The sequence below is a fragment of the Canis aureus genome, chromosome 22, assembly GCF_053574225.1.
Source record: "Canis aureus isolate CA01 chromosome 22, VMU_Caureus_v.1.0, whole genome shotgun sequence".
Taxonomy (NCBI): domain Eukaryota; kingdom Metazoa; phylum Chordata; class Mammalia; order Carnivora; family Canidae; genus Canis; species Canis aureus.
Window position 1 is genome coordinate 41,528,397 of NC_135632.1, and position 22,451 is coordinate 41,550,847.

At 38.1% G+C, this 22,451-nt stretch overlaps 1 protein-coding gene and 1 long non-coding RNA gene across 7 annotated transcripts in view; one reads left to right on the forward strand and one right to left on the reverse strand.

Annotated features, from left to right (window-relative positions):
• Positions 1-529: 529 nt before the first annotated feature.
• Positions 530-1,488, reverse strand: LOC144294084 (uncharacterized). Its single transcript, XR_013361487.1, has 2 exons — positions 989-1,488; positions 530-852 (listed from the first exon to the last, which is right to left on the reverse strand). It is a non-coding gene; the product is annotated as an uncharacterized LOC144294084 (long non-coding RNA).
• Positions 1,489-1,678: 190 nt separating this feature from the next.
• ULK4 (unc-51 like kinase 4) overlaps positions 1,679-22,451 on the forward strand; it is a 591,366-nt gene continuing 570,593 nt past the window's right edge. For 4 of the 6 annotated variants that reach the window (XM_077865647.1, XM_077865651.1, XM_077865650.1 and 1 more), the window contains exons 1-8: positions 1,679-1,781; positions 6,356-6,549; positions 11,383-11,482; positions 13,936-14,075; positions 16,954-17,116; positions 19,516-19,617; positions 20,397-20,480; positions 22,107-22,182. In XM_077865647.1, the coding sequence (XP_077721773.1) occupies positions 6,412-6,549; positions 11,383-11,482; positions 13,936-14,075; positions 16,954-17,116; positions 19,516-19,617; positions 20,397-20,480; positions 22,107-22,182 (803 nt within the window). In that variant the 5' untranslated portion in view covers positions 1,679-1,781; positions 6,356-6,411. Of the gene's footprint in view, positions 1,782-3,843; positions 3,997-6,355; positions 6,550-11,382; positions 11,483-13,935; positions 14,076-16,953; positions 17,117-19,515; positions 19,618-20,396; positions 20,481-22,106; positions 22,183-22,451 lie in introns of those variants that run through there. The other 2 variants (XM_077865648.1, XM_077865652.1) reach the window with 2 other exon arrangements.

Consider the following 22,451-nt stretch of genomic DNA (forward strand, 5'->3'; position numbering starts at 1 on the left):
CCAAATCCACAATCATAATGAATAACTCCAAAACACCTTTCCCATGAAGTGGCAATCAGGATAAAGCAACATAAAAAGGTGTGGAAGATTCAGACATGTCAGTTAATAAGCTTGAAAATATGCATATGAAATTTTGAACACAACAAACAGATCTTCTTTCCAAACTCCTGTGGAACATTTAAAAATATTAACCATTTATTAGGCCACAAAGGAAATTTCAGTAGCTCCCCGAAACCAAAAACGTGCAGGCCAAAAGTAACAGCAGAATCTATCCAGTTGTTAATTAAACAAAGACCCAACTCTTAAATATCTCTTGGATTAAAGAAAAGAGAATGCAAACTATAGATGCTATACATTATACACTATAATGACATTAATAATTTTTAAGTTTTAGTCTGGTTTCTGTATCAATTGTTTCCTCCAAGTTACTTTCATTGATTTGCTATTTTAATTTCTTTCATGTTAGGGTCTTTCCTCACACATCTTGCTATTTCTGGCTATGTATTCACATGCAAGAGTAAGGCACTAAAAGGCTCATTCGGTGTTTATTGAACATTTTTGGGGATTATTAATCAGTGAAATTTATGTAGTAGAAATAAGGCACTGGGATAGCTCTTTTATTAGGAGATCTTCCTGTCTGCCAGGTATTAGGTAAATCTCTTTCCCCAACAGGAAATCTTGTCCATTATCCCACCAAAGATCAGAACACCAGCTGCAGCCATCATTTTGGGCAGAAAAAGCCACCGATTAGAAGGCATTCTTCATTCTCCACTGCTTTTGGCCTTTTACTTATGTCATTTGGAAAGTACTTCCAGGTTTTATCCTGAAAGCGGAAGCCACTGAGACAGGTTCCTGAGATTGTAAGAAAGGTTAGAACCAAAAAAAAAAAAAAAAAAAAAAAAATTGTGATTCACTTGAGATCAAAGCGATGCACAGGTCCTCTGCATACAGGTTCGCAAAGCACGGTCCCTGATAACATCTACATCACCTGATGGCTTGATAGACTTGCGCAATTTTGGGCCTCATCCAGAGCCACAGAACCAGAAGTTCTCTAGGTGGGGCTCAGAAGTGCGTTTCCACAAGCGTTCCACGCAATTCTGATGCTTCAAGTTTGAGAACCACTGAGCTAACTTGATGGAAGGAAGAGAGGAGCTGCTGTTAATGTGTCTGATGGTTGGAAATTGAGGACTTGGGAGTCTTAAAAGCCATAAGCAATCACCTCGAGATGGAGGATCTGGTCTGTTTTCTTACGTGCAAGAAGCACGGTGATCTATAGTCCTCTTTTCTAAAGGGTGAGGAACTCGAGAAACCCGCTTCTTTCTGAGCCATTAGTTACCCAGACTCCGTCGCCACGTCCTTGAGCTCGGCTAGCTTCAGAAAACGGAAGGAAGGAAACTGGGGACAGTATGGGACGGGGAGAAAGGACAAGGGCCCACGGTTTCAGTGCCTCCAGCTGCGCACCTACCGCCCCCGCTGGTCCCCTCTCCGCCCGCCCCCACACTTCCGGGCCCCAGCCAATAGCGGCCCAAACTGCTCAGCCAGTCAGCGCCGCGCGCTGCTTCCGGCGTTCTGCGTGCTGCCATGGAGACGGGATGGGCAAGTCCAAACGCAGAGGGGTGCTGGACCGCACCACCTGAAACTGCGCCTGCGCATTCCACTCTACTCCGTTGCTTCACCCCTAGCTTTGGCCAGTGGACCTATCCCGAAGGACTAGAGCCCAGGCGCGCGCCTTGGCGGGAGCGGTACCCTGGGTGGGCGGCTTCTTCCCGCTGTGCGTTCAGGTGAGTGGCACTGGCAGTTTTGGGGTCCACGAATTTGGGTTCGTGTCTTTCCGTGCGGGGGACACTATAGGCCTGAAGGGGCGCCATCCACCTGCCCTCCCTCCGTGAGCCCTGTGCCTCTCGCGTCTTGTTTCTTCGGGCTCTGCTTTGTTACCGTGTTACTAAAAACTTTATTATCTCGAGGCTTTGGTTTAGGGCATACGGGACAGCTCTTCGAGGACTTAGGTGTAGGGGGGTCGGGAGGCGCGTTCTATGGACGCCCCAGACTCGGAGTTTCCCCCATAAAACCTTGGCGACGCTTCCCGAGTTCTAAGCCGGCTGTGTAGACAGATGTCGCTGGAGGTAGGGAGGCAGTGAAAGCCGCCAGCTCGCTGGTCTTGAGCCTCTTGGAGTAGGGGAGCCGCGATTCAGCGCCTGGACTTTCGAGGTCAGACTAAGCTGAAAGCCTGTAGTTAATTCAGTTGTTAAGGAGGAGCACCTGTTGAATGCTTGGCACGGTGCCTGCCACCTTTTATGCCCTCGAAAAAGGTTGTTTTGGCCTGTGGTTAGCGAAGTTGGCGTGCACTACCCTTAACTTGAGGGTTAGTTAAACCATAGATTACTGGGCTCTGCTTCCAGAGTTTCTGATTAAATAGATCTGGGCTGGGGCAGCTGCTGCTAGTTGAGTTAATGATCTGAAGGCAGAGTGAAGTGGAGGGAGGGTTCTGGTCTTTATCCGCGTATCTCTAACACCTGGTCAGTTTCAGAGTTTGTTGAATGTAGGCCCGACTCCTGAATATTAGATGCCTCATTTGCTCATATATATGATTCGTTCTGGCTTCTTTGATAATACCTCGGTGAACTTGTAGATTGAAAGAGTCTTAAAAGACGCACCACGCCTTTAGAAGATGTGAAAGACTAAACTGTGGTGCCTGGAAACGCACACCCAATGAGAAAACGATAAAGGAACGCTAGGAAGTGATAACTGTGAAAGTCAGGAGAGTGATTGCTTTTGGAAAGGAGGAGGAGTTGTGATGACCATAGGCTCAGGAAGGGACTTCTGGAGTGGGAGGCAAAGTGATATTCTTCATCTGGGTGGTGATCACAAGGGTGTCCCTCTTAAAATAATTCATTAACCTATACATTTATTTTGTGGGTTTTCCCTGTATTTGTGTTTTATTTCTCAATTGAAGAGGTTATGCATTAAAAAATGCATGTTAATAAGTGTAAGGTGAGAATGGCCTTGGAGTGAGCCAAAAAGAATCTTAAAGTCCTGGAGTTTCAAACTTGAAAGATAACTTAGAAGATCATCTGATCCAGTTCTTATTTTACTCTAAGGAAACTGAGCCGGGTAGAGGGGAAGTGCTTCCAGAGTAAGCTACCCTTATCTAAAGCAGACTTTGTAATTGATGCCTTTTGTTAATTTCAGGCTGTAGGGTCTGCTCAGATGCCACTACTCAGTAAAAGATTGAGGGAAAGAATTTGGCGTGAATCAAATTCAAAATTTGAAGATTTAACTTTTTTCCCTTATGGCTTAAAACTTTATTTTCAAGGAACCAATTATTTATCTTATATAAAAACTTCAACACCTTATCATGGCATAACCTAATGTAGTCAATTAGCGAACATTAATTGTTCGCAATTGTTAATTAAAGGTTTTTGGTTATTTTTTTTTTTCTAGCTAGATTGCTTTTCCATCTTAATATATTGTCAATTTAATCTTACTTTGGCTATATTACATACTATGTAATGTAATGTTGACCTGTTGCCCCAAAATTACTGCTGTCTGGGCTGCATTTTGGTAGTCATGGGTCACTATTTTTTAATGAATGGGTTTTAGGAGGAAAGGAACATAGAGGGAACTTAGTAAAAGTGTTCATTAAAGTAAATAGATACTATCTGTGACACTTCTAGGTTTTCACTGATTTAAATTCAGATTTCTCCTGCATCTTTTCTACTTAGAATTCAAAGAATTTCACTGTCAATGATATAAGTTCTTCTGATTTGATAGACTAGGTTTGTTTTTTTAATTTTTTAATTTTTATTTATTTATGATAGTCACAGAGAGAGAGAGAGGGAGAGAGAGAGGCAGAGACACAGACACAGGCAGAGGGAGAAGCAGGCTCCATGCACCGGGAGCCCAACGTGGGACTCGATCCCGGGTCTCCAGGATCGCGCCCTGGGCCAAAGGCAGGCGCCAAACCGCTGCACCACCCAGGGATCCCCGATAGACTAGGTTTGTAATCCAAATAACTAAGTGTAATTACTAGCCTATACATTTTTATAGTAGAATTTTTCCCATTTTGTAGTAAGTTTTAATTTCTTTGGAAGATGGAATTATAGAATTAGTTATTCCTAGATTCTTACATCACTGGTTCCCTGTACTAGAACAGGACAAACTGCTGCCTATTGGCCAAACTTGGCTTTCAGGCTGTTTTTGTAATAGCCTATGACATAAAATACGTTTTGGGGATCTGATGTAATCATAGTGATTATGCTAAAAAATAATGTATTATGTACTTCAAAGTTATTACACGATTAGATCTTACATATTCTTATCACAAAAATGATAATTATGTGACATAGAGGCATTAACTAATGCTATGATAGTAATCATATTATATATAAATGTATCAAATCACAACATATGCTTTAAACTTAATGTACATGTGAATTATATCAACAAAAATTGAACTATACAGTTCACCCCTTTAAAATGTACAACTGTGATTTTTTTAAAAAAAGATTTTATTTATTTGAAAGAGAAAGGGTCAGAGGGAGAGGGAAAAGCAGACTCTCGGCTGAGCAGAGAGCACACAAAGGGTCCATCTCAGGACCCTGAAATCATGACCTGAGCTGAAGGCAGATGCTTAACCAACTGAGCCACCTAGGTGCCCCAGTTCAGTGATTTTTTTTTTTTTTTTTTTAGTGTATTCACAAAGTTGAACAACCATCAGTAATAATTCCTGAACATTTTCATCTGCCCCCAAAGAAATGCCATACTAATTAACTTCTCTTTTACATTCTATTTCAAAGGATTTTTCTTTAGGTTCTAACTTATTGAATACCATGTAGAAACAGCTGCTTTTATTTTTATTTTTTTTAAAGATTGATATATTTATTGAGAGAGAGCGAGAGCAAGAGAGAGAGAGAGAGAGAGAGGGGAAGGCAGAGGGAGAAGTAGACTCCACGCAGGAAGCCCGATATGGGACTCGATCCTGGGTCTCCAAGATCACACCCCAGGCTGCAGGCGGCGCTAAACCATTGCACCACCAGGGCTGCCCGAAACAGCTGCTTTGAAAGAGTATATTTTACAACTTACTGGATAATTTTTAGAAAATTTTCTATAGCATGTGAAATCCTTCCAAAGAGATACCAATTTAAAATATATTTTGCCAATCAAATAAATACTTTGATTATATTGTAAATGTATTGTTTAAAATACTGAATCCACTAATGTACTTAAATTCTCAATAAAAAAAAATCTAAATAAAATCTAATTGATAAAAGAGTAACATCAATTCCTAATTAGGACATTGCAATTAGGACATTCTGTTGGCTAAGAAAATGAACTCTCTTAACTGCTTATATCCTGGATGATAAAGTGGTTAAAAGTATTTTTTAAAATTTAAAACAGGAGTTGGCAGACTTTTTCTGTAAAGGGACAGGTAGGAGGTATTTTAGAATATGTGCAGGTATTTTAGAATGTGTGCAGGCCATTACTCTGTCATAACTCTGCAGCTGTAGCCTAAAAGGAGCCTTAGACAATATGTAAATAAATGGGTGTGGCTATGTTCCAGTTAAACTTTACAGAAGCAGGCAGCAGGCTGGATTTGGCCCAGAACCCAGTAGTTTGGTGACAGCTGACTTCATTTACTTATGACAGGCACACAGTGAGAGAGAGAGAGAGGCAGAGACACAGAGGGAGAAGTAGGCTCCATGCACCGGGAGCCCGATGTGGGATTTGATCCCAGATCTCCAGGATCGCGCCCTGGGCCAAAGGCAGGCACTAAACCGCTGCGCCACCCAGGGATCCCTTTTTTTTTTTTTTTTTTTTAATTTTTATTTACTTAGACAGCTGACTTCAAATAATAATATTTGGATTGACTCTTAGAATCTTTGTGGATTAGATGGGAATATTATTATTCCAAATTTGTTTATAACCTATTTTAATTTACATTGTCTCATTTGCTTCTCATAATTTGAGATTTAGGTGGGTCATATATTGCTACATTCTATACAAATGTTGACACAATGTGCCTTTTGTAAGAAGAATGTTAGAAAAGTACAAACTATGTTAGCGGACATCTCATTCATCCCTCATTTTGTTATATGTGTTGGAAATAGCTGTCATTTTCATCATTTTTGTTGAGATTTTGTTGAAGGAAGTTGAGTATTGGTTTGTCAATTGTTTTATTTTCCCCTTAGCTTTTTTTTTTTTTTTTTTTTTCACCCTGCAAAAGGGTGAAAATTCATCTTTCACTTGTAGGTGAATTTTCTGAGTTTATAGAATTACTAGGTTTGCATATTAAATATCCTAGGCTAATTATGTAACTAGCTTATATTTATAAGTGTTATTTTTGTTTACCTTTTAGGAGCTAGAAATGCCATTAGGCTGCCCTTTTATCCAATGTGAGAATTCGACCCAGAGATGGAAAACTTCATTCTGTATGAGGAGATTGGCAGAGGAAGCAACACTGTTGTTTATAAAGGGCGTCGGAAGGGAACAATCAATTTTGTAGCTATTCTTTGTACTGATAAGTGCAAAAGGCCTGAAATAACCAATTGGGTAAGTCAATTATATTTCCTTTTCTCTGGGAAAACACAGAGCTGTGATCAGGGAGAGGTAGCAGCATATAAACAAGCCGCTGAACTCACTATAGCAAATGCCGTATTTTCAGCCTGGAATGGGTGGCCTTCTGTTTGTTTAGTGCCTGCAATTCTGAATAATGCCTAATAAACATACCTAAGTAGCAACTTAGTGTTTTTTTGAGAATGGTCAAGGAAAATATAGTCTATATTAGGTCATTTGCTTTTAAATTTAGTATGTCAAAAAAAAATAAATTTAGTATGTCATTTATAAAGCTAGCTGGCCAAAGGAAGAATGTTGAGTGAGACTGCTGACTTGGGTTTGAAATTTATAGCCTAAGCTCCTGGACCAAACTTAGCTCCCCTGCCCCCCACATTGTGGTAAAATACATGTATCAAAAAGTTTACCATCTTAACCATTTTTAAGTGTATAGTTGGTGATATTAAGCCCATTCATTATTGCTGTACGACCATCACCATCTCTAGAATTGATTTTTTTAAAGTAGGCTCTGTGCCCAACATGAAGCCCAATCTGAACTCATGACTCTGAGATGAAGATCTCAGCTGAGATCAAGAGTTGGACACTTAATCAACTGAGCCATCTAGGTGCCCCTAAAAAGTTAATTTTTTAAGAGCAGTTTCAGATTCACAACAAAATCAAAGTGTAGCAATTTCCCATTTATTCTCTGGCCCCATGCATGCATAGTATTCCCCATTGTCAGCATCCCTATCAGAGTGGCACATACATTATAATTGATGATCCCACATTGATCTATCCTAATCATCCAAAAGCCATACTTTATATTAGGATGTATCCTTGGTGTTGGACTTTCCATAGTTGTGGACAAATGAGTAATGACCTGTATCTATCCTAGTAGATACAGTATCACACAGAAGAGTTTCCCTGCTCTAAAAATCCTTTGTGCTCCACCTATTCATCCCTTCCCCTTCCTCTCAACCCTGGGCATCAGCTGACTTTTTTTTGTTTTTTAATTATGTCCATAGTTTGGTCTTTTCTAGAATGTAATATAGTTGGAATTGTATAGAATGTAGCCTTTTCAGATTGACGTCATTAATTTAGCAGTATGTATTTATCTGTGTCTGTTGGTGGCTGATAACTCATTTCTTTTTATTGATGAGCAGCATTGCATAGATGTACCAGTTTGTTTATTCATTGGCCTATTTTTTTTTTTTAATTTATTTATGATAGTCACAGAGAGAGAGAGAGAGAGAGAGAGAGAGAGAGAGGCAGAGACATAGGCAGAGGGAGAAGCAGGCTCCATGCACCGGGAGCCTGATGTGGGATTCGATCCTGGGTCTCCAGGATCGCGCCCTGGGCCAAAGGCAGGCGCCAAACCGCTGCGCCACCCAGGGATCCCTATTCATTGGCCTATTGAAGGGCATCTTGTTTTCAGTTGTGAATAAAGCTGCTATAAACATCTGTACAGATTTTTGTGTGGATGTTAAGTTTTCAACTCTTGGGTAAATACGTGGAGTGTGACTGATAGATTGTTCAGAACTCTTGTCATCTTACAAAACTGAAACTCTTTAGACATTAAACAATAATTCCTCATTTCTCCTTCCCCAGTCCTAGGCAGCCACCATTCTGCTTTGTCTGTGAATAGTACCTTATGTAGTTGGAATCGTACCTCTTTTGTCTTTTTTGACTGACTTATTTCACTTAGCATGCTGTCCTCAGAATTCATCTATGTTGTAGCACATGTCAGAATTTCTTTCATAAGACTGTATAATATTCCACTGTATGTATATGCCACATTTTGCTTATCTATTTACCTAAGGACATTTGGGTTGCTTCTACCTTTTGGCTATGTGAATAAAATGCTGCTATGAATATGAGTGTACACATGTATCTTCAGGACGTCTTTTGCTTTAAATCCTTTGGATATATACCCAGAAAGTGGAATTCTATGTTTATTATTATAATTTTTTAAGGAACTGCTGCACTGTTTTCCACAGAGGCTGTACCATTTAACACTCTACCAGCAGTCCACGAGGGATTCTATTTCCCCACAACTTTGCCAACACTTGTTAGTCTGTTTTTGTTTTTGTTTTGAAGGTAGCTATTCTAATGGGTATGGGGAAGTGTTGGCTTTTGTAAAGAGTGTGGATAGTTCCAGGAAGAGAGGTATATGGGACAAGATGCAGATTTGGTGCTAGGACCACAAGGGATTTTTCTTCCAATGAAGTTTTCTCTGGGATGAGAAGCTAAGTCTTCAGTTAGGAAGTGGTGGGGGGTGTGGGGAAGGCAGTGTTTTAGGCAAGAGGAAAGCAAACGTGTGAATAGTGACTTGGAGGACAGACTGACTGGCTGGGGCCATTTGAGTTTGGGATCCTAAATTGAAGGTGGATCAGTCAGCATGTCTTGTCTGCTTCAGTTGCTTGTATATATGTGGAGTGTGGATGTTTGAACTGAACCAGAATTGAAGTACTAGAGTGAACGAGCTGGAAAGTGCAGGAGTGGTGGTCAAGAGCTAGGATGTATGCAAGAGTTTGGAGATGATGCAGTTCTTAGTCAAAACCTAACAATGCTGTCCACAGAAATGTAAAGGGGGCTTACAAATCTAACTTTAAAGTTCATAGTGGTCACATGGAAATACACTTTGAGTGATAGGGAGTGCAGGAAGCTGGGCTGTGGCCTGATTTCTGTTGGAGTTTCCATACCTTTATTTTGTCATTAGGTCCTCCCCCCTGCCCCCCGAATCAGTGGGGATCCATTGAAACATGCTCACCCTGTGTCTTCCATTCTCTACTGGCTCTTTATTAAGAGTTTATTACAAGATGCTCCTCAAATTCTCTTTGCCACTCTGATTTTTGTTTTTCTCCTAACCTGTCTTCTAAATTATGTGGATTCACTTCCCTTTCTTTGCATTAGAATATGAGCCCATCTAGTCATTCTGAGCGTGTACCACATATCCATTTTTAAAATAGGGAACTCTATATTACTATGGAGCAATGGGCCCATTAGCCTGTGCTGAGTGTGAGGGATAGTTGTGTGTGTGTGTGTGTGTGTGTGTGTGTGTGTGTGTCTGTGTCTGTGTAAGAGAATCAGAAACAAGGATCCAAAGCAATTGGGTAATTGTCACCAATTGAGTCTGGAAGGTTTGTTAGTACAGCACATGTTTTTGGGGTTTTAGTTTCCATATTTAATGGGATTTTGAAGGGAGAAAGCAAAAAAAAAAAAAAAAAATCCCTAAGACAACTTAGTTTTGTTTTTTTATTTTTTTTAAACAGGCTCTTGCATCTTTATTATTGGTTTTTTTTTAAAGTAAACATTTTTTTTTTAAGATTTTATTTATTGATTGATGAAAGACAGAGAGAGAGAAAGAGGTAGAGACAGAGGCAGAGGGAGAAGCAGGCTCCAGGCAGGGAGCCCGATGTGGGACTCGATGCCTGGTCTCCAGGATCACGCCCCTGGCTGAAGGTGGCGCTAAACCTCTGAGCCACCGGGGCTGCCCTATTATTGGGTTTTGAATTCACTCTTGTTTTTCTTTCCTTTTTTCTTTTTTTTTTTTTTTTTTGTGCACAGGTATTTTTATCTAATGGAAATGTACATTTTAAGATCAGTGTGTTCACTGTAACGATTCTTCTTTTAATAACCCGAGTGAATTGATATTAGGATTCATTAAGGATATTTTTAAAAAGAAAATTATAGAATCCTTTGAGCATTCTTTTAAATATTTTAAAAAGTAATACATCATCATTATAGAAAACTTAAACATCTAGAAAAATGGGTAGAAGGAAAAAAAAAGCATTGTTTTATCACCTGAGACATGATGACCTGAGGCAGTCCCTGTTTATCTTTGTTCTAGTCTTTTTTATTATGAGTTTTATTTATTTTAAAAAAAAATATTTATTTATTTATAAATAAATAGAGGCAGAGACACAGGCAGAGGGAGAAGCAGGCTCCATGCAGGGAGCCCGATGTGGGACTCAATCCTGGGTCCCCAGGATCACAACCCAGGCTGCAGGCGGTGCTACACCGCTGCGCCAGGGGCTGCCCATGCTGAGTTTAAAAAAAAAAATTTAAGTCACGGTATTACATAATTTTGTTTCTTGCCTTTTTCACGTAACGTCATTATACTGTCATTTTTTATGATACAAAATGAAATGTTTTAATGTTGGGCTAATGTTTTGTCAGTTGATATGTAATTTAGTTATTGTATTATTGAACCTTGAGGTTATTTTTACTTAGTACAGGTTTTTTCTTCCTTGAAAATTATTTCCTTCCTGATTATAAAAGTACTGTGTACTTAATGTAGAAAATAGAAAAAGTAGAAAAAAATCACTAGCAGTTCTGATCATAACAGCAGCTATTTTGATATATTCCTTTTGTTCATTTTCCTATGAACATTTCTTTTGCAATGTTTACACAAATATACAAAACTGGATTGTGCAAGGTTTTTTTTTTTTTTTTAAGGATTGTACATTAAATTAGCATTTTCCATGTCACCAGTCTTCATAACCATCACTTTTAATATCTGTATAGAATTCCACTAAATTCCACTATTTTCTTACCCACTTCCCAATTGTGTATTTAGGTTTTTCTTAATAGATGTAGGCATTTTAAGAACTTTCTTTTGGGGATCCCTGGGTGGCTCAGTGGTTTCGCGCCTGCCTTTGGCCCAGGGCGCGATCCTGGAGTCCCGGGATCAAGTCCCGCTTCTGGCATGGAGCCTGCTTCTCCCTCTCCTCTGCCTGTGTCTCTGCCTCTCTCTCTATGTCTATCATAAATAAATAAAAGTAAGTTTTCAAAAAAAAATTTCTTTTGTGTGCGAATGTTGTGTTTTTATAGGTCCGTCTCACCCATGAAATTAAACACAAGAATATCGTAACTTTTCATGAATGGTATGAAACCAGCAATCATCTTTGGCTAGTGGTGGAACTCTGCACAGGTGAGTATGTGCCAGAAGTGCTACAAATATATCCACCTTAAGTAGTTTTGAAGAAGCCTATATTGTAAGTTGTTATTTTCCTTTTGTATTGCAAATATAAGTATTTGATACTATTGACTACGTTCACTTGTAGCAATGTAGTTTGAGGGTTATTAGGATAAAAAAGCAAAGATAGTTGGTAAGAGGAAGACAAGTAAAGTTTGGGCTTAACTTTGGTATAAAATATTACTAAATCACCTGCATAAAAATTTAGAAATATTTTTTTAGTGATTAACTTTTCCAACAAGTTTTCCTAGTTAAAAAAAAAACAAAAACAAAAACAAGTATTTTTAGGTCAAGTAGTTCTTAGTAAGCTAATTAGTTTATAATGTGAGCATCTTTTTGTTTTTATAAAGAGAATACTTAACAGTTTACAGAAACGTAAGCAATGTGAAAAAGTACAAAGATGAACCAACAATAGGACCATCTGACAATAATTAGAGATAACCTGTTATAGCTCTTGCTTGTTACAACTTTCTGGGACTATATATAGGGAGGAGAATGACTGAATATATTGGTATTTTCTGGGCTTTTAATTTCTGTGTCTTCAGGGAAAAAGTACCACTGTTAGCTTCTATTTATACATTGAGTAATAATAAAGAGTCATTAAATATTAAGACTCATTGTAATTTCTAACTTTGTAAGTCTTACCCATTATGTTGGCACTTATAAAACTGAATCAAGAAAGAAGTTATTTGGAATAATAATTCATTTGCATTTTGTTTTTTTCTGAATCAATAGGAAAGGACTATGGTTTAATTACTTCCACAATCATACACACTTTTGTGGTGATCGGGGGACTTTCCCTGTGTTACTTTTTGCTTTAGCTGTTATTTCTGCTCCCTGACCATTGTCATAGCCTTACTAATTTATGCCTGTGTTTTGTTTCAATGGATTGGAAACTGCTCCAAATAAACTTCAAAATACCCCCTACTTTTACCATAGTATTCTGATTGAACTTTCAGATGACAGCTAATGGTATCTATTGATTTATTTTAGGAATGAGAGGGTGAGGGTGGGGATGCTGGGGGATGAGGTGGGGCAGAGAGAGAATCTTAAGTAGGCTCCACTCCCAGCACAGAGCCTGCCACAGGGCTCTATCTCACAACCTTGAGATTGTGACCTGAGCTGAAATTAAGAGTAGGGTGCTTAACCGACTAAGCCATCCAGGTGCCCCAAGGTGTTTTTTTTTTTTTTTTTAAAGAGTTTTATTTGAACCCCAGTTAGGACAGCTGCCTGGGACATACAATCTTCAGAAAGAAGAGTGCTCTGAGGAAGGAACATTATGTTTGGGGTTATATGTTTTTCTCTGAACTTTGCTCCTATTGGCTTTTTATAAAGCCAGGATGCTTTATTTTATTTTTTATTTTTTTAAATAATTTGTTTTAAACATTTTATTTATTTATTCATAGACACACACACACATACACACACACACACACACACACACACACACACACACAGAGGCAGAGACACAGGCAGAGGGAGAAGCAGGCTCCATGCAGGGAGCTCGATGTGGGACTCGATCCCGGGTTTCCTAGATCACGCCCTGGGCTGGAGGCAGCGCTAAACCCACTGAGCCACCAGGCTGCCCCAAGATGCTTTAAAAACAAAACAAAACTGTTCCTGGCACTTAAGATGGTAGACATGTGACTGGGACTTTAGACTTCAGAAGAGTATAGAAATAGAATTCACAGTATATCTGCTTTTGCTGTTTCATTTCTTCAGTAATGTATACTAAGTTATGATTTTCTCTTAAGAAAAGACCTCTTTTCTGCCATCCAGTACTTTGTAGAATGTGATCTAACTTTGCACAGAGTAAATGCAGCTATACTTCGCATGATGTGTTCAAATGCAGTTTGGATTATTTACCACTAATTTTAGCAGCTGTTCAATTTTTGAGGAATCTGGAGTTAGAAATCCTAGCACCATAGGGATTCTCCTTTCATCCCACCTTCTTGCTTACTGACTAGTCTCTGAGCCTGAGCAGTATTTCTCTGGGAGCTGGCTCTGGAGTGTGCACACAGATTCCTCTTAGAGTGCTTGAATCATTCACATGTGTATTTTCCCTGCCAGGCTGTCCGTGTGTATGGATTTGATAATTTTTTTTTTAAATTTTTTAAATTTTTTAAAATTTTTATTTATTTATGATAGTCACAGGGAGAGAAAGAGAGAGAGGTAGAGACATAGGCAGAGGGAGAAGCAGGCTCCATGCACTGGGAGCCCGATGTGGGATTTGATCCCGGGTCTCCAGGATCGCGCCCTGGGCCAAAGGCAGGTGCCAAACCGCTGCGCCACCCAGGGATCCCTGGATTTGATAATTTTTTAAAGCTCAGCATCCCCCAGCATGGAAGCTCCCAGAGGCACTGTGTTATGCTGGTGTGTTAAAATGGGTGATTTTAATCAACTTACAGGTGGTTCCTTGGAAATGGTTATTGCTCAAGATGAAAACCTCCCAGAAAATGTTGTGAGAGAATTTGGGGTTGATATCATTACTGGATTACATCATCTTCATCACCTTGGCATTCTTTTTTGTGACATTTCTCCTGGCAAGGTAATTCATGACAAGTTTGATTTCTTAACTGCTTCTATTTTAAGTTACAATGCGTTCTCACAGGTGTTTCTATTTTTAGATAAAATTTAGATAAAATATAGAACATCTTGAAATTGAGTTAATTTTTTTCTTTTACATAATTTATGAGAGAGAGAGAGAGAGAGGATGAGAATGAGAGAGTGAGCCAGCACGATCAGGGGAAGGAGTTAGAAGGACAGGGAGAGAGAATTTCCAGCAGATTCTGTGCTGAGCATTGAGCCTATCCCCTGGAGATCATCACCTGCCAAAACCAAGAGTTGACACCCAACTGACTGAGTCACACAGATACCCCTTGAGTTAATATTAAAAAAATAATATATATATATAGCTGTATTTTAGCTATCTGCCGAAGTAGCTTTAGAATGAGAAATCTCCCCTTCTTTCAGAGTCCTTTGAGTAAGTGTTATTGCTGCTGAGATATATTGTGAATGAGGAGCTTAGTAGATCTATAAAATAAGACTAAGCTCTTAAATTATATGATTATGGGCCATTGTTTTAGTTTGATAATGCCATTTCTGGCTTTATTGTTTGATTACTATCATTATGAGTCAAAGAGCTTATTCTTTGATAAAATCAATGATCCATAAATAGATGTGTTTCAGTGTAGTAGAGGCATGAAACCTGCTTAGTTACAGAGTTGCAGGTGATACTGACATTTAGAAGTTGTGTGACCCTGGACAAGTTATCCTTTTTCTCTCTGTGCCTTTGCTTCCTTGTCTATATGAAGATGGATTCTATACTATATTTAGGTTGAGCTTCTAGGACACTTTCTGGTGTTTTCAATCAATGGTTTCTATTATTTATAAGTACATATTTTTAGAGATTGTACTTATTACTGGTTTGAGTTGCTACTTTGTTAAAGTGTGCATGATGAAATAAAAAGTTGAATATTGTTAAACATTATTATTGTAGGCCCTCCATAGGAGAATATGATTATTTCTAAAAAATCCCATAAAAACTACATAATGAAGAGAAGTTCTTGTTTGAAATATCTCTATACTTGTGCCAAGTCTACAACCATTTCACTGTCATTATAGCCCTGAAAGCAGCTGTAGATAATATGTAAATGCAGGAGTATGGGTTTGTTTCAATAAAGCTTTATAGACCCTAACATATCAGTTTCATATAATTTACACATGTCAAGATACATTTTTATTTTTATTTTTTAAAAAACCATTTAGAAAAAAAAATAAATAAAAAACCATTTAGAAATGTAAAAACCACTCTTCGCTTATACTTAAATAAAAACAGGTACTGGCTGGGATTTGCCCAAGCGACTGTATGTCTGTCAACTCCTGTGAGGGAGTTGTTTTAAAGAAGTCTAACATTATATGTTTACAATTTAGGAAATTCATGGTGATTGTACTATAACCTTTTCTCTTGAAAAGGGGTTGGCAGGGTTGGGCAGCATGACCGTTTCTGTAACTGAAGTTTTATTGAGACACACCTTTTTTATGTATTGTCGATTGGCTGCAGAGTTGAGTCATCAGGACAGAAACCTTATGGCTTGCAAAGTCTAAAATATTTACTAACTTAAAAAAAAAATTGCTGGCCCCTGCCAGTGGTTCTCAAAGTGTGTTCCCTAGACCAGCAGAATCAGCACTGCTTGGGACTCATTAGAAATGCAGAGTCGGGATCCCTGGGTGGCGCAGCGGTTTGGCTCCTGCCTTTGGCCCAAGGCGCGATCCTGGAGACCTGGGATCAAATCCCACATCGGGCTCCCGGTGCATGGAGCCTGCTTCTCCCTCTGCCTGTGTCTCTGCCTCTCTCTCTCTCTCTGTGACTATCATGAATAAATAAATAAAATCTTTAAAAAAAAAAAAAAAAAGAAATGCAGAGTCTTGGGCCTCACCTAGACCCATTGAATCAGAAACTCGGGGTAGGGACTAGAAGTTTATCTTAACAGAATCCAGGGGATTCTGGTGCTCAAAAATTTTTTTATTTTTATTTTATTTTTTTTTTCAAAAAATTTTTAAAAGTCACTGTTGTAGGTTGTAGACATGCTTAGTATTTGTGACTAGAGATTAAGGGTAAACCTTAAATTGCTTTTATTTTTTTATTAAAAAAAAAACCAAACTTTAAGTTGCTTTTAAAACCAAAGATTCACTTGATACAAAAGTAACAGAAAAGATAATAACTGTGAAAAGATAAAAGTAACAGAACACTGGCAGGGGGTTCAACAATTACCGAATAATAACTTCCAGTCACAAATTCTGTTAACTGACTTGAGCTGGTCATTGTCAAAAGCCCTTTGCATGTATAACCTCAGGTAATCGTATAACAGTCTGCACAGTTCAGTATTATTTTTCCCACTTTATAGGTGAAGAGACTGAGATTTAGAAAAGTTAAGTAAATTCTCCAGGTCAGACTGCCAATAAGTGGTGGACCTAGGGCTAGATCTCTAACTTCAAAGCCCTAGTTTTGAACCTGTAAGTTATGCGTTGGACAGGTGGATTTTCCAGTTCTCCTTGAGCTGTCACGGAGGATTGGCAAGGAAAGATTGATTGTTCTACATACGTTGTTCTTCATCTTTCCCAGAGGCATGTGGTTTTTATCTGTGGTTATGAGGTGTTTATTTTATACCTCTGAGAAAAGACAGTTTTATATTTGATTCTATTTTTAAAATGTTGGGTTTATTTTTCTTCAGCTGCTTTTATTTTTTATTTTATTTTATTTTTTTTTCTTCAGCTGCTTTTAAAAACTTGTATGCATTTAATTTTTTGAGTAGGATGAAGCAAGAAAACCAGTGCTTAGAGTTCTTCAATGGGATTTGAAGAGGTGCTGATGGAAGTGCAAATGGAACTGGTTTCTGAACATGTTTATTTTTTAATCTTCTTAGATACTCTTGGAAGGGCCTGGCACATTGAAGTTTAGTAATTTTTGCTTGGCTAAAGTAGAAGGTGAAAATTTGGAGGAATTCTTTGCTTTGGTGGCAGCAGAAGAAGGAGGAGGTGATAGCGGGGAGAATGTACTGAAGAAAACCGTAAAAAGTAGAGTCAAAGGTATGTGGAGAGCTTATAGATCAGAACCCTGCACTGCTCAAGTCATGTGTTTAGGAGATGATAGACCTTATATTTTTGTCAGTCAAAATAATATATTGGAAATAACAGTGAGTAGAAGTCTGGATATGGAGATGGCTTTGTCCATAGCCTAAAGGTTTTTGTATAGATCCAATACTGTGTAAAGTACAGAGCATCTCTAATAAAGCCTGTATCCTATCCTTGCTTTCTATGTCTCTGACTATTCATGAGAACATAAGGATGGCCATTTTGTCCTGCTTCCTTCTGTATCCTCAGCACTTAGAACAGTGCCTGGCACTCATGAGTGGCTCTGTAGATATTTTTTCAACATTGATGAGTTGCTGATATTCTGAAAGTAAGGGAGATTGTTAGGGTGCATTCTTGAAAGGTGGTTTTGCCAGTGAGATGGGGCCTGGGGTGTTAAGAGTCACTGTACTTGAGGGGAGATTGTGAAGTGATACCTTTTTTTGTAATTTTTAAAAAAATATTTATTAATTTTGAGAGAGAAAAAGCACAAGCAAGGGAGAGGGGCATAGGAAGAGGGAGAGTCCTTGCTGAGGGAGCCCAATGTGGGGTTTGATCCCAGGACCCCAGGATCAAGACCTGAGCCAAAGGCAGACACCCCTGTAATATTCTTTAGAGAGAGCGAGCATACAAGTGGGGCTGTGGGCAGGAGGGGCTCAGGGAGAGAGAATCTTAAGCAGGCTCTATGCCCAGTGTGGGGCTCAATCTTAGGTTGCTGAGGTTGTGACCTGAGCTGAAATCAAAAGTTGGATGCTTTAATGACTGAGCCACCCAGGCATCCCTCTTCTGTGATATTCTATGTGTAAATGGATGGTCAAACCTAACATATGTAATCATTTTTCTATGTTGTCTTTTCTGATGCACTTGTGAACATAGGGACATCATATTCATTTGTTCCTTAGGACATTTATTAAATTAATGTAGAAAGAAATAAAGTACAGAAATCAATAGAAATTTAGACATGTTCTAGATACTGGAAATATCGATGTGAACAAAATGCAAAAATCCTTGGCCTAACTGAACTTGCGTTATAATCGGGGAAGACATTCACTTTCAACACCTATCAGTGATATGCCTGGGCAGGGTGCCTGGGCATCTTGTAGGTCTTATTTATGTTTGCTTTCTGAGGATCTGGGAAAGTAAGGCAAATAGGTCCTCCATAAGTGTTTGCTGCATGAGCATGTATGAAATATGATAGTATAGCAAAAATGTCACATAGGAGAACTTTAAAACTTGAGACCACATGAGACTGCTGCTCTGGCTGTAATAGGTCCTGAAGATATTTGCTGGAAAGTTTACCTCAGTGGAATTTTATTTTCCAAATGATTGATGATTACTCCATGAAAAGAACATTCTCATTGGAAGATGGGAGGCTTTTAGGTGGAATTTTGGTGGGTACTCTGCAACTGCTTAGCTGTGTGACTTAGATATTAGGCGACCCTCTAAGGTTTAGTTTAAACAGTAAATAAGAGAACTTGCTAGCTCAAGAATGTGTTGCTACTTTTTCTTTCTTTTTTTTAAAGATTTTATTCATGAGAGAGAGAGAAAGGCAGAGACCTAGGCAGAGGGGGGACGCAGGCTCTCTGCAGGGAACCTGATGCGGAACTCGATCCCAGGACCCTGGGCTGAAGGCAGATGCTCAACCACTGAGCCACCCAGAGGTCCCGAGAATGTGCTACTTCTATATAATGTTAAACTTTGTAGAAAGTATATGTAGCACATCTTAGTGCTATTCACTAAATATTTCCTGTTCTTCTGGATTGCATCTTCTCCCGGCCAAAGCTAAGGAAATATGAGCAGAAGTGATGTGAGTTACTTTGAGGTTGGAATTTTCAGAGCCAGTTTACAGTTTACTATGTTTTTACCCCCCTGTCCTGGTGATGGAGGAACCATGAATTGAGATGGGCCCTCGATCAGCCTGGCTCTTTGAGTGACTCTAAGGATCCGGGCCGCTGGGCTGACATGCAGTAGAAGTGTAGTTGGAGTAATAAATAAACCTTTGTTGGTAAGCTGGTGGGAATTTGGGGTATTACTGCTATATAACTTAATCTATTCTAATGAGAATATTATAATCAAAGGTTCTTTTGATTATTTAAATTGTTAAATTAAAAAGAATATACCTAATTGTGCCACACCACTAACTCAATTGGATTTTCAAAACCTGTTTGTATTCATACGTATCCTTGTAAATGAAACCTGAAAATTAAAAAACATTAAAAAATGTGGGGTACAGATGAAGGCATGTATTTATGGGTGTATTTTCCTCCATTCTTTTTTCACCTTACCAGATCCCTCGTAGGTAGATTGTTTTTGGGATTGATACAAATGCCTAACAGAGTTGTTCTTTATACTTTTAGGATCTCTTACATATACAGCGCCAGAAGTTTTGAGGGGTACAGACTTCTCCATCACCAGTGATCTCTGGTCTTTGGGCTGTCTGCTTTATGAAATGTTTTCAGGTAATTACTTTCTGGTACAGTTTAAATTTTTTTTTTTTTTTTTATTTATGATAGTCACAGAGAGAGAGAGAGGCAGAGACACAGGCAGAGGGAGAAGCAGGCTCCATGTACCAGGAGCCCGACGTGGGATTCGATCCTGGGTCTCCAGGATCGCACCCTGGGCCAAAGGCAGGCGCTAAACTGCTGCGCCACCCAGGGATCCCTCTGGTACAGTTTAAAATCAGAGCTGGGCACACACAAACAGATTAAATTTGTAGTTTGAAAGAATTTTGCCTGGAAAATGTGAAAAAAGCTGCTTTTCTATATTTTTATGTAACTCATTTCATCTTGCTTCCCTCTGTATTCCTCCTGTATGCTTGGTGTCTAGGCATATGTCTAGAACCTTTGACATATAGGACAAGGGACTTTTGACATACAGATATTTTTAATGATCGTTTGCAAAAATGTGGGTACTTATTAAAAAACTGTGATTATTAGTGGAAATTGTTGTAAAGGTACCTTGTGCCTGTGAATTACTCAGATGTGTCCAGCGACTCATGCAACCCTTGGATCATGGTAATGGTCCATATATGCATTAGCAAATTTGTTAGGATGATAAGTTTTAAATTACAGAAATACAAAAATATCCAGTGTGCCTGATCTGGGCACTTAGTAAGAAGTTATTACTATATATTTTTTCCTGTATATTGCATAATTTTATATCTGTAGGTGAGATTTATTTAGAATTATTGGTGATAGCAAGCTATTGTCTAATTTTGCAGTTTTTCTTATGATTTCAGGAAAACCTCCATTCTTCTCAGAAACTTTTTCAGAATTAATTGAAAAGATTTTTTATGAAGATCCTTTGCCACCAATTCCAAAAGGTAGGGTTTTTAAAAATTATAAATGCAGTTAATTTATAATTGATACTAATGGGACACTTTTGTCCAAAGTTTGTTTTTGATTCCTAACTTCCAAATTTAATTTTTATATATAGTCACAGATTGATATTTTTAGAAATGTTAGCTTTCCTTTTGCTTATTTTAAATTGTTTTTTTCAGACCCTGAAATGAAGAACAAAGTACTACTAATAGATTCCCTCATTTAAAAACACAAATTATTTTGTGTTTCTATATCAACAGAAGTCTGGTTTAAAGATTTTAAAAGCTCAAACTTTTGTGTTTTTTTTTCCCCTTGTGTATCTACCACTTCCTACTTTGTACTCATGTTCCTTGTAGTTATTTCTGTTTAGTGTTCAAATAGGGACAAGTCTGGCATTTGTCAGTGCTTATTTTGAATCAGAATGCCCCTGACAAGTTTTTAAACTAAACTAGGCATAGTTCCAGTGTTTTAAAAGTATTGGAACTTTAATCATATGAATTTTAATGAATGTAACAATCTACCACTAACAGCTTTAAGGCAAGGGGAAAAAAAACCCAAAGGTACAAACATAATAAAGTACTTTGTTGTACACCACACACACACAAAAAAGTGAATCTCAAGACACACAAATTAAAACAGGACTTTACCAAGAAAATTTACATTTTTAAAAGAAAACTTTTAGAAGTAATTAATGGAAGAACTGGAATATAGAATTCCTTTAGGATTTCAAAGTCATCCTAAGTGGGGAAAAAAAACCCAAAACACGGTTTTGAAAATAGTCCATACTTATTAAAATAAAACTGCATTTCTTCCATTAACTTTTATATTAAAAATGATTTCTACAAAAACTATCTTGTCATGATGACTTCTGATTTTTGTTTGGTTTTGAATACTCATAGTATTGATTATTCTTGTGTCCTGTAAGTTAAGGATTTTTATGCAGGGAAGAGAAATATGAAAATGCAGGTGTCAGAGGTATGGTCAGGATACTTTTGGTGGCCCAGGCTTACCTGGGGATCTTCCTTCGACTGTGGCTGTGGTTGCTGTAAAACCTTCTGTGATGTTTTTGTCCATTGCCCTCATGGCCACTTTAACCAAAGACTGATCATTTGGCTATGGTATATTCTAATTTAAAAAAGCTAACATTTGGAGAATACTGGAATTGACCAATATCATGATATTGTCATGTATATTATTTTCCTGTTAAAAATCTTTAAAATAAAAAAGGAAGAAAAGAAGGATTGCAAGTATTCTTATCATTTTACATTATAAAGTCAAGTTGGTCAAATTAAGAATGCCTCAGAAAATGAGGCATAATTAAAAGTTGAAGACCAGGGGTAGGAGTTTGTCAGGTTGGTGATCTTTACTGGGCTTATTCAGTAAAGAGAAAGTTTAGAGGTAGTCCAGTCTTAGTTTTTGAGATTCATGTTTTTTTATGGTACAGTAAAAATAGTGTACTTTTATGCCCACACCTCACCCCCCATTAAATGGAACCTGTAATTGTTAATAATGGATTCAGTGTTCTCTTAAAAATTATATGTGCTTTCAAAATACTATTATTCTAAGTGCTTATGAAGAGTATGTATTCATATACTTACCACTGGTTTTTCTTTTGGGAATCTGTATAGATGCTTCTCTTCCTAAAGCTTCTTCAGATTTTATTAATTTGCTTGATGGTTTACTTCAAAAAGATCCTCAGAAAAGGTATGTATGGATAGCGTTTTAATATGAATGAAGAAGAGGAATCTTTTTCTCATTTCATGTATGCTAAAATGGTACTATTCTTAATATACAGAGAGCTAGTCAGATAACTCTTAAAAAAAAAAAGCTGAGTTTATGTTGAGTGTTTTCTGTCTGTGGGTTTTTTTTTTAATTCTAATTAGTTAACACACTGTGTAATATTAAAGATTTATCTATTTTAGAGTGAGAGAGGGTAAATGAGAAGAGGAGCAGAGGGAAAGGGAGAGAGAACC